The sequence below is a fragment of the Mizuhopecten yessoensis genome, unplaced genomic scaffold (assembly GCF_002113885.1).
Source record: "Mizuhopecten yessoensis strain PY_sf001 unplaced genomic scaffold, ASM211388v2 scaffold11101, whole genome shotgun sequence".
In the NCBI taxonomy this organism is placed as follows: domain Eukaryota; kingdom Metazoa; phylum Mollusca; class Bivalvia; order Pectinida; family Pectinidae; genus Mizuhopecten; species Mizuhopecten yessoensis.
Window position 1 is genome coordinate 1578261 of NW_018408880.1, and position 18379 is coordinate 1596639.

At 35.6% G+C, this 18379-nt stretch overlaps 2 protein-coding genes across 2 annotated transcripts in view; one reads left to right on the forward strand and one right to left on the reverse strand.

The window, feature by feature from the left end:
• Positions 1 to 815: 815 nt before the first annotated feature.
• LOC110465760 (smoothened homolog) overlaps positions 816 to 18379 on the reverse strand; it is a 29446-nt gene continuing 11882 nt past the window's right edge. The window contains exons 3-12 of the mRNA XM_021521828.1: positions 15402 to 15617; positions 12567 to 12745; positions 11574 to 11793; positions 9712 to 9835; positions 8874 to 8966; positions 8515 to 8623; positions 7940 to 8128; positions 7421 to 7557; positions 6703 to 6840; positions 816 to 6376 (exon numbers count right to left, since the gene is read on the reverse strand). Coding sequence (XP_021377503.1) covers positions 5253 to 6376; positions 6703 to 6840; positions 7421 to 7557; positions 7940 to 8128; positions 8515 to 8623; positions 8874 to 8966; positions 9712 to 9835; positions 11574 to 11793; positions 12567 to 12745; positions 15402 to 15617 — 2529 coding nt within the window. The 3' untranslated portion in view covers positions 816 to 5252. The remainder of the gene's footprint in view (positions 6377 to 6702; positions 6841 to 7420; positions 7558 to 7939; positions 8129 to 8514; positions 8624 to 8873; positions 8967 to 9711; positions 9836 to 11573; positions 11794 to 12566; positions 12746 to 15401; positions 15618 to 18379) is intronic.
• Positions 16267 to 18379, forward strand: part of LOC110465761 (tRNA-splicing endonuclease subunit Sen2-like) — a 28174-nt gene continuing 26061 nt past the window's right edge. The window contains exon 1 of the mRNA XM_021521829.1: positions 16267 to 16279. The gene's annotated coding sequence lies outside the window, so the exon portion shown is untranslated. The remainder of the gene's footprint in view (positions 16280 to 18379) is intronic.

The window sequence follows — 18379 nt, forward strand, 5'->3', positions numbered from 1 at the left end:
ATTCACCAAAGATACAACCTCTAAATGTTCCTCATTCAAATGTCTTCACAAAAGATCACGATTCACAATCACTTTTCCTTATAAATGAAAACAAAAATACATATTTTTTTTAATTCATCCTTTTTTCCTACATTTTCCCAAGGCTATCATGTTCTTGCATTTTTTACAGATTAAAATATCAGTAATCAACCATTTTAAAGTTATTTCTCAGTTTTTGCAGCTTTTTCAGTGAAAGGGATGCAACTTCTGTTCAGTAAATATGACTGCTTGCTGCATAATTCGTAAGCAAAAGAATAGCTACTGAATTTTGTTAGATGCTTTAAAACTGTAAGGTCAGCATCAAAGAATTTTTGAAATTTTTGTCAAAATTTTGTATAACCAATTTACCCCTAAAATCACATTCGAATCTTACCATATCAAAGACTGGGCAAGTCCAGTTTAAAGTTGTAGGGGTGAACAAGTTAATAATTTTGAAAATGGGAACTATGACAGATATAAACTAATATTAAACAATAGTAGTATTACGGAGAGGACTTGCATAAGCTTTGCCTGGTGCCCAATTCCTTTGTATTTAAGATCTATATAATAAAATATTCTGGAACAAAATGAACTATAAAACATGCACAAATATTCCAATTTCACAGATATTCTGGGGCTGGAGTAAAGCACTCCATTGCTAAGGAAGACAAGATCAAATTAAACAAGAGGCCCAAGGGCCTTAGCGGTCACCTGAGTTATATCATAGATACTGGTAGCTTTATTTTATTGTTTAGATGTGATGTGGAAATCAGCATGTAAACTAAGTGAANATACACAACCATACATTAGCACTTAGTGAAATTCACAACATTTAAATGCACCTGTTCAAAAATTACTGGTTTTTAGAAAATCTCTTAAAATATCACAAGTCATAAAATATAGTTTACATATCAAATTTTGAAAAAAGAATTCAATAATTTTAATTCAGAAATTCAGAAAATATGTAAAATAGCATTAACAACTAGATACACTATATTCTTAGAGTTGAGCCATGACAGACCGGTAAATAAGTTCATCATTGTAAACTGTCACTACTAGAACAGTAATACAAGTTCATCTATAGAGAATAAACAATCTATTTCTCTTTCATTCATTAAATAATATTACTGTGAATTTTTTCAATTTGAATAAATCAACTTCAAACTAAAATTATTTTTCCTTATTTGATAATAACACACTCGTCAAAACTATTTCTCATCCATTTATTCCCATTGTAATTTTTTTTCGAGGATATTCACTTTCAGTTTTTACTCCATAATGAATGATGTGAATGATGTCATTAAATGTTTTTTTATATACAAGATGATCCGAAATAAAAGACACATGGTGGACGGACATTTAAATTCGGCATATCACTAGCCACCCAAGAATATATCCTACCTTACGAATATAAGGACTGCTGGTGATATGTATCAGAGTGATCTCCCTTTAAAAGTGTTCATCATCATCATCAATATCTTAGGCCACGGACATGTTCGTTTATGCGGAACCGGTGCGTCCACTTTAAATTTTCGGGTATGAATACTGGCGGACCTCCAAATGTTTGTGCAGGCCTCGCCTGAAAGCAGCATCAGATTACTAGGTCCGACATTATTTAATAAACCAACAACTGTGGTCCGACCAGTTGAACCGTTAAACGGAAACGGCCCTGTATACCTTTCAAATTACTCATGAGGAAATGGTTGCTGTTTGAATTAGTTCCAAAACAAACACTTTCTAAAAATAGACATGCCAGTCATGTGACTATGTCCCACATACTTTCAGTATAGCATGGTTAGTGACGAGTGAGAGGAATTTAGATGTTAACCATTTCACCCCTATGTAACTTTAGTAGACTCTACCATGCATTAATATGGATAAGTCCATTATGGTCTACAGTGGTGAAAGGTTAAGGTATCATTGTGTCACAGACAACAATAATCAAAGAAAGTATGACCACACTTCAGACATAAGTATCTTTTCTTGTCTACAAACAAATAAATCCTATGGCTTGACAAAATTATTAAGATCCTTTAAGTGTTTAAAACTACAATTTTTCTGTTACAAATTGCAGAATTTCACTTAAATCTTGAGGGGAAAACACAAAAAAATACCATTGTAAGCTACCTATTCAACAAAAGAAAATGCCAAGAGTTAAATTTCTGACAAACAATTTGATCATTCCGACAGCTATTGTCGATAAGTTTAATTAAAATGTGCATCTAGTGTTTTTTAACATCCCCTTGAAATGAAACAGCCACAGAATATCAGGACACAAAACGACAGATTTGAGTAAAATCAGTTATGGTAGTAACCTATGGACGGTTCTTCATTATTTAAAACTTCTGAGAATCTCTTCATCAAAATTGTAAAATTATGGAAAAAAAGGGGAAATTTATCGGATTGTCAGGGTACAAGAATAAAGGGATTTTTATGATTACCAATAAGCTCATTCGCACCTGAAATTTCATAATGAACCATTCCAACCTTTTTTTTGGAATAGTTCAAATGTGTCTTCAGGGGTGAATGAGTTAAATATGTTGACATAAGTGATGAAATGATTGGTTCTATGTTTATCAGGAATGTTGGTAAGCAAGTTTCCTATTTATTGTTGAAAGGGAACAAATCTGAACGGCCATTTCTCCTATTTTGTTTCTGCTGATACTAACAGTAAAAATAAACATCCTGGCATAAAATCTTACTATATTTTGAAAATGATAAAGCGTTTGATTATGATACAGATCTAGGTGAGTGAACTAAAAACACTATGGAAATACACGTCTGGTACCTTAACTCATGCACCCCTGAAATGTTATAATGGACTATTCCAATCTTTGCATTGGGAGAGTTCATTTGCATCTTCAGGAATGAATGAGTTAAAACCCCCAAAACACATTACTACAAAAAAAGTGTGTGGAGAGTTCTGCATATATAAACGTAATTTTTAAAAATGTAATTAAAAACAACCTTTTCAGCATTTTATCACATTTCCTTACAATGGCTGCCTCATATTTTCATAAATGAAATCATTTTTTTTAATGAAAATTACAAAATATATGATAGTTATTACTGTACATATTAAAATAAGAGGTAAATTTCTAAATAAAATGTCTGATATTTAATGCATATGAAAATTCACATAATATCAGAATTATACATTTACCTACTATGGTGGAAATATTCTTCAATTTAAGTACAACATTACAGGTAAAAGCACTTGCATAGACATTAAGGTAAAACAATTGATACAAAATACTACTCATGTAAAAAGTATTGACGATGGACATGTTATTAATTTATTCATGAACTGTCAAATTGCATAGAATTTAAACAAATCCCCCCTCCATCCTCCCCCTGCCCAAAAATAAATCACTGTTCATTGCAGTTCAACAATACATACAACAAAGATATGGTTTTAAAAGTATGTCTTTCGACAATGATGCATCTAAGATAAAAATATCGTTGTCTTCTCAAATAATTATTTTTCATAAAATGCTGTCATACACTGCATTCACGTTCACATATTATGAACAAATTTGCATTGATAAGCCTTACAGTAAAACCTTGATATAATGCCCCTTGTTAATTTGCCAACTTGTCTGCTTCAAATATATTTCAAAGTCAATCTTTTTGAATTTTTTACCTCACAAATTCCTCAATATGCTCTCTCAGGTTTTTGCCAAACCTCTATATAATGCTTAAATTTAATTGCTGGGAAAATGTTGGCAGTATAACAAGGTTTTAGTGTATATAAATGCCTGGATTGACAGATCAGTTTCTCCGACAATTTATGAGTTTAGGTAACAACTAGAACAAACTAATTTGAACGGAATACTGTAGTTTACATGTGAACCAGTCACAACATGATAAATATACTGTGAATTTATATATTTGTATGGGGCTCAAGTTTCATGGTTTTGACAATGTAATTATTTTTGACCCAAGAATTTGACTTTGGCCAAGGTTTTTAATACTGGTATACCAATATCTTCATAAATTGTTGTTCAGAACACATATTCAACATTTTGTGTATAACAATTTGTTGATGTAGAATACATACCCACAAACAAAATCAACAAAAATAAATCCCCCACAAAAATTAATAATCCACAGTATCTTTTTCAAAATGAAAACTTCCATGAACAATTAGTAACTAAAACTATAATTAACATCAATCTAACGTACATTATTAAAATGTACCTAAACATGTTATCTAATTTGATAATGTAAATGTATCAAGTGATAATACTCATCCATATTTATCCAGCAATAAGCCCATGCCTGGTAATAAGCCCACCAATATCTATTGTAGCTCAGTAGAAATTCCAACTAATGTCCTGTATTAATTCCCTCGTCTTTAAGTAAGAGATTATGTGTTGTCCTGTATCAAGCCTGCCCCCTCCTTTGAGTAAGAGATTATGTGTTGGCCCCCTGGGCTTATTGAAGGATAAAAACAGTAAAATATTATAGGTCTGACCTTGAAAATCAGGTTTCAACCTTGACAATGAGTATCTAGGATATCGTATTTGAGATTCTTCTCCACATGTAAACATACATATAGCAACAAATCAAAATCTTGTAAGGGTGTAAGACAACCAGAACATATACATTTGTAACACTACCATCACTATAGCAACAGGAACCAAGGTTCCGATAGTTACAAATCCTTTGCCTGCTCCATTTCTCCAAAAATACGTAATGTACACTGTTGTGTGAAAATATCGCTTTTTAAATTTTACCCTTTACAACCAAGAGAGTTTTACTACCTTTAAATGTAGATTTTCCAAGAATCTACTGTGGGAAATAAAATGGAAGACAAAATAATGCTTATTTTTTCTGAAATGCTTCTTTTTAGATATCTTCTAAAACAATTGCTTTACCTGAGCAGGTAAAATTACAATGTATTTTTAAATATCAAGTGTACAAAAGTGGGTAAAAATATTTTTTTTACCCTTTACAACCATGACAGATCCACTTCCTTTAAATGTAGATCCCCAAGAATCTACTATGGGAAATAAAATGGAAGACATTTAATTTTTTTTGAAATTCATTTTACATACTTTCCTTACGAGATGTCTTGTTAAGCAAAATTACATTTCATGAACAGGTAAAATTATAGTCTTTTCAGTTTTGTTATCTATGAGACATAATTGTATTAACCACTGGGTACACAAGATTATTTAGGGTGACATTAGTCTTCAAACAATGGATAGAAGTAATTGTTTATGCTGACATCAGTCTAATGAAGTCACCGACACAAGATCCTCGTCCTCCACTTCGACTACAGCTATGCCTGGTAATGTTGGTGCAGACACAGGGATCTGACTATTTTGTGACCTATTTGACCTTGCAGAACTCTGCCTTGATTGGCCAGATCTACTAGAGGCGGAACCATTAGTCAGTCTCATTGCTGGCCCCATAAGACCGGAGCGGTCTGATCTTGCTGAACTTAGGCCAGATCTAGCTGACCCGACACCTGACCGATCTGACCTAGCCGATCCAAGACCAGACCGATCTGACCTAGCTGATCCAAGACCAGATCGTTCTGACCTTGGACCTGAAAGATCTGATCGAGCCGAACTGAGACCAGATCTATCGGACCTTCCGGAACTAACTCTTCCCCTGCTAGAACGACTTGAAGCTGATCCATTGGGCTGTCGAAGTCCTGGCTCGATACGACTGACTGTTTTCCCCGCAGACCCTTGTCTGCCTTGATTGGATCTCACGTTTTGTCTTGATCCAGAGAAGCTGTCTTGACGACCTGCACGATTTGAATTTCCCAATCCTCCATTGGCCTGTTGCTGTTGATATATGTGAGCTTCTGCCATCTCTAAAGTTACCTCCCTTGCCCTACTTCGTTGCGATCCCGTGTTACCGTTCTGTCTACCATTCCTTTTACCGTTCTCCTCTTGATTGACTTCATTCATATAAGTACTAGCAGTGAATATGGCATAGTTTGTTGACAGAGTTTTCGGTGGGGCGGGTAACGTCACTGCCTCCAGGCTGTTATTATGTGAATATGAATTCAATGATACTGCTTCCATGCTATTTCGTTCCAAAGCAAAATCAATTCCGTGAGCCGAGGCCTTGCTTATGGCTGATGAATCACTGTTTCGACGACCTTTCTTTCCACGACGGTGACTAAATGTCCCAGTGTGCTTGGTTGATATTGGACCAAGAACAGGCTGAATCCTATTCCTCTTTTTGTTCTTCTTCCTCCTCTTCTTCCTTCGTTTTTTCTTCCCTCCTTTCATATCTTCACTTTGATCACTCTGGTGGAACTGACCCTGAGCTTCGCTGAGCTGTGAGTCTAGAGACTGACGACGAGATGCCATCTTTGATGCCATGGACCCAATATCTATGAAAGTAATCATTAAACATTGAAGTTGATTTCAGAAAATTATAGAAATTTCTTATAAAATATATTTTGAAGTAATATTTTTTTTGTCATTTTGACCATTATTGTTATCATGTTTTTGATTTTTTTAATCAAATCTTTTTTGATGAAGTATGCATTTTTTGCTGTGCTATACATTTTCTCATATTACATAAGGATTTTCCATTCAGTTTAAACTTTGATATAACTTTATTAACCACTGACTTAGACCAAGGTTATTATTATTCTATCAGGTCAATAGAACATATACCAGCATCACCAGAAGTCTATAAGGAATCAAAATATACCTGAGTCAGAGTAACGTCGAAGTGTGCCAGCGGTGGGTATTATCATCCCTCCGCGTCTACGCACAAGTTTGGGCATTGCATTAGCAAAGTTTGATGACATCTCGTGAGAACTAACACTGTTCAAATCAAACTTCATTCCTGGAAAACAACACACAAAGAAGGTTTAGGGTTTAAGATCAAGGTTGAAGGTTAAAGTTTATTTAGATTCTACACAACAGTATTAAATTGAACACATTTTCTTAATCACAGCTAAATCTTAAAAAAAACCTGATTTTGATATCACAAAATCTTTTTTATCACATCAGCAAGGATAAGAGCCATTGATAATGGCAATTCAACAGCTTAAGGTAAAGGGTGCCACTGTGCAAGTTATAATTGTCAAGAAGAGTTCCACTTCAAAGCCTTTTTTATACTTGGAGTACCCTCCCTTCTATCTCCTTTAAAACACAGATTTTCTGACTTTGAATCCCTTCTTTCATTATCGAGGTATTCACATCTCATTTTGATGCTGTGCATTTTACAATTTCTGGATAGCAACAATGGTTAAGTGTAGAACTGGTATTGAATAAGTCCAAAGTTCAACCCCCTAGAATTTTCATTTTGGATTTTTGTGTTTATTTTGTTACCAATCACTTGAATTGCTAACAGTACTTAATGAGTTAAATCTCATTGATCTATTAAACTTTTGTATCTCAGATCTCTGAAACTAATATTTTACCTAAAGGGTCATCATGTGTGCTACCGAAGCTGATTGACATGCGTCCATTATTCATGTCCTTTCGGCGTTCAAAGGCTTTCGCAATCATCTTGTGTTTCTTCATCTTCACCGGCTTGTTTGAAGGCTTTTTGAAAACTCTGAGGGTAAAAGGAATTACTTTTCATCAGTAAACAGTCAAAGTCACCATTTCAGGAAAGTGTCTCTAGCGCATTACCTCTCGTCAAATTCTTTTCCAGATCTGCTTTATTCATTGACCTTTTTTTTTAAAAGTGAGAAACTAATACTAATCCTGCTAGCTTTTACAGGAGTTCAAACTCCTAAGGAAAAAACCAACACATTTTAGCAACCAAATAAAATTTACAAACATTTCTTTTCCTAATTTTATTCTGTGGCATATTATATTTTGTGTTTNTTTTGAGCTCTTTTATTCAAATCACATTCCCTGAATGAATCTTAAACTAAAACAAGAATAATTTACTGTAACAACATATTAAATTTTCACACATTATCATTTCTTACTTCCGTAAAAAACGTTCCCAGGATAGTAGGGAAGCTTTCGTCCATGACCAACTACTCATCGCAATTCCTGCGCCAAAGAATGCCAGGACGTGGAACTCGACAGCCACGATACTTGGCCTGGCTGCCATGGTACAGGTACGCGAGTAGGAGCTGTCCACCGTTTTAGTCACGGTCGCGTTGGCAAGGCAGCTGATGAAAACACAAGTTTCGTCATTAATTGAAAGTTATGAAAATAACTTTTGTTGATTTCTCTCAGTCTGTACAAGTTCATATGGTTATTTACTTTTTTAACCCATTGATGTAAAAATGTTTTACATTCGTAATGATGATACATATATTCACAGTAATATTTGTTTTATCATGTGCGGTGAGGGAAAGTTGTGACTATCCAATATTTTCACAGAAATAATCTTAGAAATCCCTGTAAGAGAAACAAGAACTTGAGGCCATGTTCTTGTAGCCCTTTATTGAACTTGAGCTACGTTCTGGAGACATTTGTAAAAATAAATTCAAAGTAGCAGCTTAAATCTTTGTACATCAAGACAGAAATGATTTCAAATGAGTTAATTTCTTACAAGTAATAGTCCTTAAAGCTGTCCTCCCATTCCTGTTCACTGGCAAAGGAGTAGATGTGTATAGAGAATGAGATCAACACAAACGCAAAAGCCAAGAAAGTAAATGTACCTAAAACGAAGGCAGAAAAACAAAACATAAAGAAAGGCGAAGTATAATATACCTAAAATGAAAGTAAAAATAAAATAAAATAGAAAACATTTTTTTCCTAATAATATGTAGAAATTCCATCTGACAGAAATAAGTGCAAATTAAGCTGAAAAGGTGTTTCATGGTTCAATATGTAACGTTACAATCGGTCTAAATTACAATCACTAAGACTGATAAAACAGGTTAAATCTCGACTATGTGGGCAGCTTACCGAGTCTGATGATTGTCTCCCTTATCTTTGACGTGGCCCTGTCACTGATAAAGTCTGGCGTGTCCTTCCTTAGCTTGACAAGTGTGCGAAGTCCTACCAATAGACACAAAATACAATATCATACACTGTCTTCTATCAGTTTTGTGATTGTGATTTATGTTCTACAGTCAAACTTTGAAGATTCAAATTTCTCGGTGTGACAAACTTATAGCAAAGCCTGATTTTTTTATCCCACATTAATCAAACTTTTATGAGTCAAATTTCTCGCTGTTTCATAGCATAATCCAGGTCCTTTTTTTTTTATAAAAATACCGAAAAATAAAACTTATAATCGAACTGAAAAGACTGTACATTACAATGAAATATATTTGATTGTATTTTGATTCTTAGTAGGAGTTACATGTATATCTCTTATATTTATATCTGTTTAAACATTCTGCCCTAAGTACTACATGTACTTGCCTTCTTGATTGATATTTATGAGATTTAGTACACATGATTTGTACTGGAAAAAGTTATGCAATGGTGTTTTTTTAAATCCACATCTTTATGCCAGTTATACTCCTTTTCTGATATATATATTTTTTTCATTGGCAAGGGGTGTATTTTGCCTGAGGCTTACAGTGTACCAGTTCTAGCTTCAGTTATCATGAAAGGCAAGCATAAGATATATTCTCACCTTTTTAAAATTAAAAAAGGTGAAACATCAACTAGTAATCTTAACAATATCAATCTTTAATTTTTGATACACACTGCGACAATAAAATTAGTTAATCAACGCAATATTATAGGTTCTCATTCTGCCACAGTAGAAGAACTTTAAAATCTACCCACTTACCCCGTAGGAGGTTCACCAATCCGGCGCAAAGACAGACCACAAGTGGTATAACCACAAAACCGAGCCTGTAGGCGTACTCTCGGTACCCCACAAAACATATCCCAGTCACAGAATCACCGTCAATCTGTAAAAAAAAGGTCACAAAATGTCACACTCTCAGTACCCCACAAAACATATCCTAGTCACAGAACCACCGTCAATCTGTAAAATAAAGGTCACAAAATGTCACACTCTCGGTACCCCACAAAACATATCCTAGTCACAGAATCGCTGTCAATCTGTAAAATAAAGGTCACAAAATGTCACACTCTCGGTGCCCCACAAAACATATCCCAGTCACGGAATCGCCGTCAATCTGTAAAATAAAGGTCACAGAATGTCACACTCTCGGTACCCCACAAAACATATGCCAGTCACAGAATCGCCGTCAATCTGTAAAATTAAAGTCACAAAATGTCACACTCTCGGTACCCCACAAAATATATCCTAGTCACAGAATCGCTGTCAATCTGTAAAATAAAGGTCACAAAATGTCACACTCTCGGTACCCCACAAAACATATCCCAGTTACAGAATCACCATCAATCTGTAAAATAAAGGTCACAAAATGTCACACTCTCGGTACCCCACAAAACATATCCCTGTCACAGAATCACCGTCAATCTGTTAAATAAAGGTCACAAAATGTCACACTCTCGGTACCCCACAAAACATATCCCAGTGACAGATTCGCCATCAATCTGTAAAATAAAAATCACAAAATGTCACACTCTCGGTACCCCACAAAACATATCCCAGTCACAGAATCACCGTCAATCTGTAAAATAAAGGTCACAAAATGTCAAACTCACAGTACCCCACAAAACATATCCCAGTCACAGAATCGCTGTCAATCTGTTAAATAAAGGTCACAAAATGTCACACTCTCGGTACCCCACAAAACATATCCCAGACACAGAATCACCGTCAATCTGTAAAATAAAGGTCACAAAATGTCACCCTCTCGGTACCCCACAAAACATATCCCAGTCACAGCATCGCCGTCAATCTGTAAAATAAAGGACACAAAATGTCAAACTCACAGTACCCCACAAAACATATCCCAGTCACAGAATCACCGTCAATCTGTAAAATAAAGGTCACAAAATGTCCCAATCTATCGAAATTATAGCTATGTACCACAGACCATGTTCTGATTAGCAATTGCATATTGATCTAAGTAAGATGGCTTTCAAGGTTAACAACAAACTTACACTTTGGTCACATATAAAGCTGTAAAGTTGATAACGTGTTCAGTTTATATATGGTATGTAGTCAGACGGTCAGAAATGAATTAATGATGTTTAGATATTAAAGTTTTCCATCAGACATTTTGGTAACACCAGTTCTTCCACAAATGCTGTGGCTAGATTTGGGTGACAATCTTTGTGTTTTAAAACGCAGTTGATAGCTGACAATAAACAAAATTTTATCCTATGTGGTTATATGGTCATTTTTTCTGGATTAGGGAAGACGGGAAAAGGATCCTACATCACACAATAAGCTAACAGACACCTTGTGTCCAGGGTTTGTTCACAAACTTTACTTTGGAGTTCAAGGCTCTTTTAGGGCCATTTACAGGCTTTTTTAAGGCCATTTACAGGCTTTTTTAGGGCCATTTATAGGCTTTTTTAGAGTCATTTACAGGCTTTTTTAGGGCCATTTACAGGCTTTTTCAAAACCAGTAAAACCTAAAATCTCCCACCATTCTCAAAATACAGAGATCTAGATGTGAGATATGGAAACCCGAAACAACCCTAAAATCTAACTCGAGTGAGTAGTAGAGTGAATTTGTAGATGACCTGTAGCTGACCATTACTTACCTCAGATACAGCCAGACATATGATGGTTAATACCAGAGGAACACACCAGCTGGCGATGTGGAAGTAGGCCGTCTTACTAGTGAGGTCGTCGCGAGGTGTTCCCAGGGCCTTAAAGGTGAGATGCCACGCGTAGGCCAGCATGACAAACCAGACAGAGGCCGCCATCATGAAGTAGTAGACCAGGATGAACACAAATGTACAGGAGGCTGTCTCTCCAGACCTGCACAAATAAATCATTTGACAATCAAACAGGGAATCTAATCTGTATAACAAGAAAATAATGCACACCAGAAAACTGTCACTCTTTGTAGGTAAAAATCTACATTCACTGAACCTTAATTTCGACATTCACACTTAATTACTGTAAATGTTTACTTGGTAACTTCTATTCGATGCGATGATAAATTTTCCCACATAATTGACAGCAAAAAAGACGAAAGTTAAACTAAGCTAAATTCCCAGTATAAAGTATTTGTAAACCACAAATATTCCCTAGTCACTTGGAATGAAATACGGAGTGAAATATCAACTTTAACCAAAGAAATTAAGATACACAGATTCTAACCATAGACAGTAAAGCACAAAGTATAGGTCACAACGACCTACATTTAAAATATTGCTATAGTATATTCGACAAGATTTTTGTAATAGTGGGAAAACCTGCATTTTTTTTTAAGTAAATGAGTGTGAAAATATCCACAAGCAAATATCTATTTAAAGATTACATATATGTTACAGATATAAAGAATAAATATATATTTTTAAACATTCCTGACGCAAAAAATTCTGCACAAGAGAATTTCTACGGTTACACCTCGATCCACAAATGAATTTTGAAGAATGTTGAGTTTTTTTGAGTAATGGAGGTAAACACAAAAAGCAAACACTTGATGCTCCCTCCACACTGTTGCAGGGCCTATTCAAAGTCATCTGGCAGCCAATCAAATAGGGAGTTTTATCTTACGAACTTAAGACCCTTGGACCATTACATACCCCAGCTTGGGCTCCCCGTGGCGTGTGGTTCCGTCAGCCTTACACACGATGTCCGTCCTTGCATCCCCAGAAAACTGAGCCATCCAGCCGATCGTGCAGAAGAAGAAGCAGCCATTGATGAAGAACAGGATGAGAGCTGGGTATCGGCTGGAAGTCTTCCAGTCTATCAGAAACGTCAGCTGGAATGTAAACAAGTTGTCACATTGATAGTGTACATTTTGTAGTCAGCTGGAATCTAAAAATAGACAAAAGACTTCTTTGACGTCCTTTGACCAAAGTATGGAGTCCCACTTAGTAACAATTCTGTCCTTAACCCTTTCACCCCTAGGTAACTTTAGTAGACTGTACCATAGATTCATCTGGATGATTCCATTATGGTCTAGTGGTGAAAGGGTTAATTACACAAGATGCCACCATACACAAGAAATCCTTTATATTGTTTTTTTGTACTCACTGAACTATGATTTTGCACCATAAATACAAATGCAGTCCAAAAATGGGAGAACTGTGCTGATTACTATAATCATCAAAAACTGAAAACTGAGGGCCAACATAATATGAGGCAAAACTAATTTTGTAAACTGAAAATAAATGAGGGCCAACATAATATCATAAGGCAGAAAATCACCTCATAAACTGAAAAATAAACGAGGGCCAACAAAATATCACAAAGCTGAAACTAACCTCCAAAACTGAATTTAAACGAGGGCCAACAAAATATCACAAGGCTGAAACTAACCTCAAAAACTGAAAATAAATGAGGGCCAACAAAATATTGTGAGCAGAAACTAACCTCAGAAACTGAAAAATAAACGAGGGCCAACACAATATCACAAGGTTGAAACTCTAAACCTCAGAAACTGAAAAATAAACGAGGGCCAACAAAATATCACAAGGCTGAAACTAACCTCAGAAACTGAAAAATAAACAAGGGCCAACAAAATATCACAAGGCTGAAACCTGCAACCTCAAAAACTGAAAATAAACGAGGGTGAACAAAATATTGTGAGCAGAAACTAACCTCAGAAACTGAAAAATAAACGAAGGCCAACAAAATATCACAAGGCTGAAACTAACCTCAAAAACTGAAAATAAACGAAGGCCAACAAAATATTGTGAGCAGAAACTAACCTCATAAACTGAAAAATAAACGAGGGCCAACAAAATATCACAAGGTTGAAACTCTAAACCTCAGAAACTGAAAAATAAACGAGGGCCAACAAAATATCATTAGCAGAAAAATAACCTGGAAACTGACCCGAAGTGGCTAAATCCAAATTCTTTGAATCGCAGGATATTTAATTAAACAAAATAGTTATTGAAATTCCAAATTTTAAAATTCCAAATTTTAAAATAAATTAATATCTAACTTAAAAATCAGTTTTCAAAAGTCACAATGAAACCACATACAGAATTTGAACTATTATCCATGAATTATATACATTAAGAGAAATCATCCTTTTTTGTCTGAAAAAAACTATCATATCACCATGTAAAATCCAAATAAAAAACTCTGTCATAAAATATCTTTCTGTTCAAGCACCCATACAACATATATGTACAAACAATTATAAATTAAAAAACGTCAATAAGAAATATGCCTATGATAAATGGGATCTGTCCCGCTATTCAATAGGTGACCAAAACAAATGAGCATTCTACAGCGGTGAGGAACTGATGAGTAGGCCAGGGCCATTGTCTTATGTACCTGACAAACAGGTCTTTTGTTTCAACTGAATGAGGAACTGACTCACGACACACCTGAGATTATCTCCCTTGACCCGTCACACCTGTGAACCGACCCATCACATTGAGCTGTCAATCACCAGTGAAATCAGATAAGCTCTATACGTGTGTATGTACAATGTATATAGAGTACTGTAGGTATACAGATATGTACTTATATATATCGGAGCTCCAAGCAAATAGTTCGCATTTCTATGAGAAACTTTAAAAATTCAAGATTTAAAAGTAAATGTGTTACTATTTTACTTGAATATGAAGTATATAATATTGTACATTGACACCATTTTAACAAACAGTATGCAAGACTGAGAATTGATATTGAAATCAGGTGCTGTTTTAGTTCACCCAAGTTCTTTCCAAAATGATACAGAACTACCCATGTTGCCTCTTTTAGAATCTCCATATTTCCGATAATGTCCCTTTAAGTGTCAGAATATCCCCATGATGCCCCTTTCAGTGTCCCGATATTACCCATGATGCCCCTTTCAGTGTCCCGATATTACCCATGATGTCCCTTTAAGTGTCAAAATATCACCCATGATGCCCCTTTCAGTGTCCCAATATTACCCATGATGCCCCTTTCAGTGTCCCGATATTACCCATAATGTCCCTTTAAGTGTCAAAATATCACTCATGATGCCCCTTTCAGTGTCCCAATATTACCCATGATGCCCCTTTCAGTGTCCCGATATTACCCATGATGCCCCTTTCAGTGTCCCGATATTACCCATGATGTCCCTTTAAGTGTCAAAATATCACCCATGATGCCCCTTTCAGTGTCCCAATATTACCCATGATGCCCCTTTCAGTGTCCCAATATTACCCATGATGCCCCTTTCAGTGTCCCGATATTACCCATGATGTCCCTTTCAGTGTCCCGATATTACCCATGATGCCCCTTTCAGTGTCCCAATATTACCCATGATGCCCCTTTCAGTGTCCCGATATTACCCATGATGTCCCTTTCAGTGTCCCGATATTACCCATGATGTCACCTTTAGTGCCCCAGTATTTCCCAAAATACTTGCGTTAGTATCCCAGAGCTCGTAAACTGACTAATATATTTTAAATGTCTTGGCAAATACTCACCACTGTAAATAGAGTGCAGACGAGACAGAGGGACCCAAACACTCCGATGAAGATGTGGGCTTCGCGATGTTCTTTGTCCGTGTAAAACGGATCCTGACACTGGATACCACAGCCTGGCACTGTCTCGTACCAACTGTCCTCATTGGTCGTCCGCACCAGGGGCGGGTTACACACCCCTGTGGTGTTGAAGGTCAAGGTCTCGTAGGTGTGAGAAGTCTGAAATTAGAAAACGGCACATCATTGGTTAGAACTTTATTCTTCATTACGAATTATAAATATACTACATGAATATAACAATTACAAGTCCAGAGTTCCAGTCCTGGTGTAGCGCTGCTGTGTTTTTACACGCAGAACACTGATGTGGATTCTGGTTGTTTCTTGCATCTTTATTTTTCTCCTCATGAAAGTCCTGTAAGGTATGTTTTTATTTTCAGAAATTATTTTTATTTTTATCAAAGCTGTAGTCATGTCAGGAAATAACTTATATATACATAGTTTCATTTTTTTGCACTGGTGCGGGGATCCTTAAATTTCCTGTAGTGTACTGTCCAGTTTTTCACACAGACGTAAATTGTGGTATTCTTGGATGACATATACATATGCTATATCTCAGGAATGCATGTAATCATATACATTTGTAGGTTTAATTTGACATTTATTGATTAAGCTTCAAAACAACCATTAAAATATTAAAGTTATCAAAAATACTTTAAAACACTCCCTAAGATATTACAAACACAGATATATCCTGCCTATACATATCAATATCATATAGATGACTGATTAAATTGAGTGCTATCGGCATGCGTGAGAAATGTTTTCAGTATTGGTATGTGTCAATATATGTTCCAGACACCCACGAACAACAGGAAGCTCAAGTATGTATCGTTATACATAACTATCTTCTAGTCTAAGGGTGTCAAACTCCTATCTCTTAAACATATTTATGAGTAATATCAACATACCTTAGACCGAAAAATCCTGTTTCTTCGATTCTTTTCCTATATTTAAGGTACCTGGTATATAGTTACAGCTGTGATGCTTCTAAGATTGGACAAGAAAGAGATTTTTTTTGTCTTATAGACAGGCTAAGTCCTTAAAGACAGGTGATTCTAACAGACGGGTGGTGATTTTGGGTGGTACAGTGGGTAGTTCACTTGCTTTTCACAAAGACACCCATGCATGGCCATGGCCAGGTTTCGATTCCCCAATTGAACATGAAAAGGTCACCTGCTCGACTATGTGGGTTTCTGCGGTTCCTCCGACATGAAGACCCCCCTCACCCGGCCCCCCACACTTCCATCTGGCATGGGCCAGCAAGAATGTTGTTAAATATAATTTATATATTTCAGACATGTGTCATGGATATATGTTCAGAAATGCAATGATAAAGGACATTGTACATGTGCTTTCATATACAATATGTACTTTAATATGTACCAATATTTTTCTGTACATTTTCAGGAAAAATTGGCAAACAAAAACTGGAAGAATATCAAAAAGAAAACGTAATTCTCCATTCAGAATGTAACAGTTAAGCTAAATTGCATTACTGCTTTAATTTCCCGACTCTTCTAAATCAATGGAGAAAATGTGTTTATTGGAGGAATTCCCATTTAACCACATCCACTATAAAATTTCACTTTGTTTCAAAGTTGTCTCCACTGCCAAGTCAATGTGTAAAAACACAAAGTACAACAAACGTAGATAATTGAATCTTACTTGATAGCCTACGGGTAAATTCTAATGTTAATTATAATGTATTGAATTTCATCAGTTTTCGAAGGTCATTTCTACCAGGTATAATTACACAGTGGTGGGTAGCCCGGGTATATACAATAGTATTTTCTGTCTATAACCGTCGGGTAATTAGGCGTGACTATATATGTGACTCACCCCTCCGACGATACTGGATCATTTAAAATATCAACGTGATTCCAGAACATTTAAAAATATCAACAAGTTCTGCTTTCCGAGTCTGTTAAACAATTAAAGAGGACCAGAGGCCTAGCTAGGCCTAGAATGCTCATCAGGAAATGGTAGAGAAGCTAAGGTGAACTTTGACCCCTGGGTGTAGCCCCATTACTGCCCAAAGTTTTTGAATTGTATAAACTTGAATCTACATTCATAAGCATTATTAATGACCAAGTGTCTAAACTCTGACAAATGCAGAGCAGATTTTTCTCCTTTTTATGCACATTACCTTATTTCAATTTAGGGAAAGATTAATTGATTCAAGGTCATGTAAAGAGAATTAGTTTCTATTTATAGCAACAATGACCTTGAAAATTGACCTGAAAGCAATGACAGCAGCTTGAAGAAATCCTAGGTCTTCATTGGAACACAAGTGAAGGGAACTCTGTGAGAGTGTAGAAACAATATCTAGACAGAGGACATCGAAACAAAATTCCTCTGATAGACGATGGGTCTGGAAAGTAAATAATGATTTTTAGCCTCAAACCTTTACTTCTACACCCCTATTGTTTACTAACAAAATCCTATATTTTACGCACCGTCGTGTGAAATCTCAAACGGAGAATTGCTTTATATCAAATTTTTAATTCCTTTGTGGACCTACGAATTCACGGATGAAGATAACCCTCAAAACCAACGAAATTAAAAACCCCACGAAAATAAGTGATTTCACTGTACATAACAAAAATGCCTTGACCCAATGAGTTTGAAGCCAACTCAAACTTTCTGGTCCAGTGTATACTGACCTATATATGATACAGTCAATCCAGGTTTTCTTAGTATATTTATCAATGTTTTCAAAACTTCCATTTCTAATTCAGGTGGTGGCAAATTGACCTCACACCTTCATAATATAAAGCAACATTGTGCACTTATGTTTTTAATCCTAAACAGTGATATGTAAATATGTTTTTTTGGTGTTTTTTTTACAATTATACTTCTTTTTTTCTATCTTGTAAAGGACTTAAATAGGTACAATTTCACTAAACACAAACAATCAATTG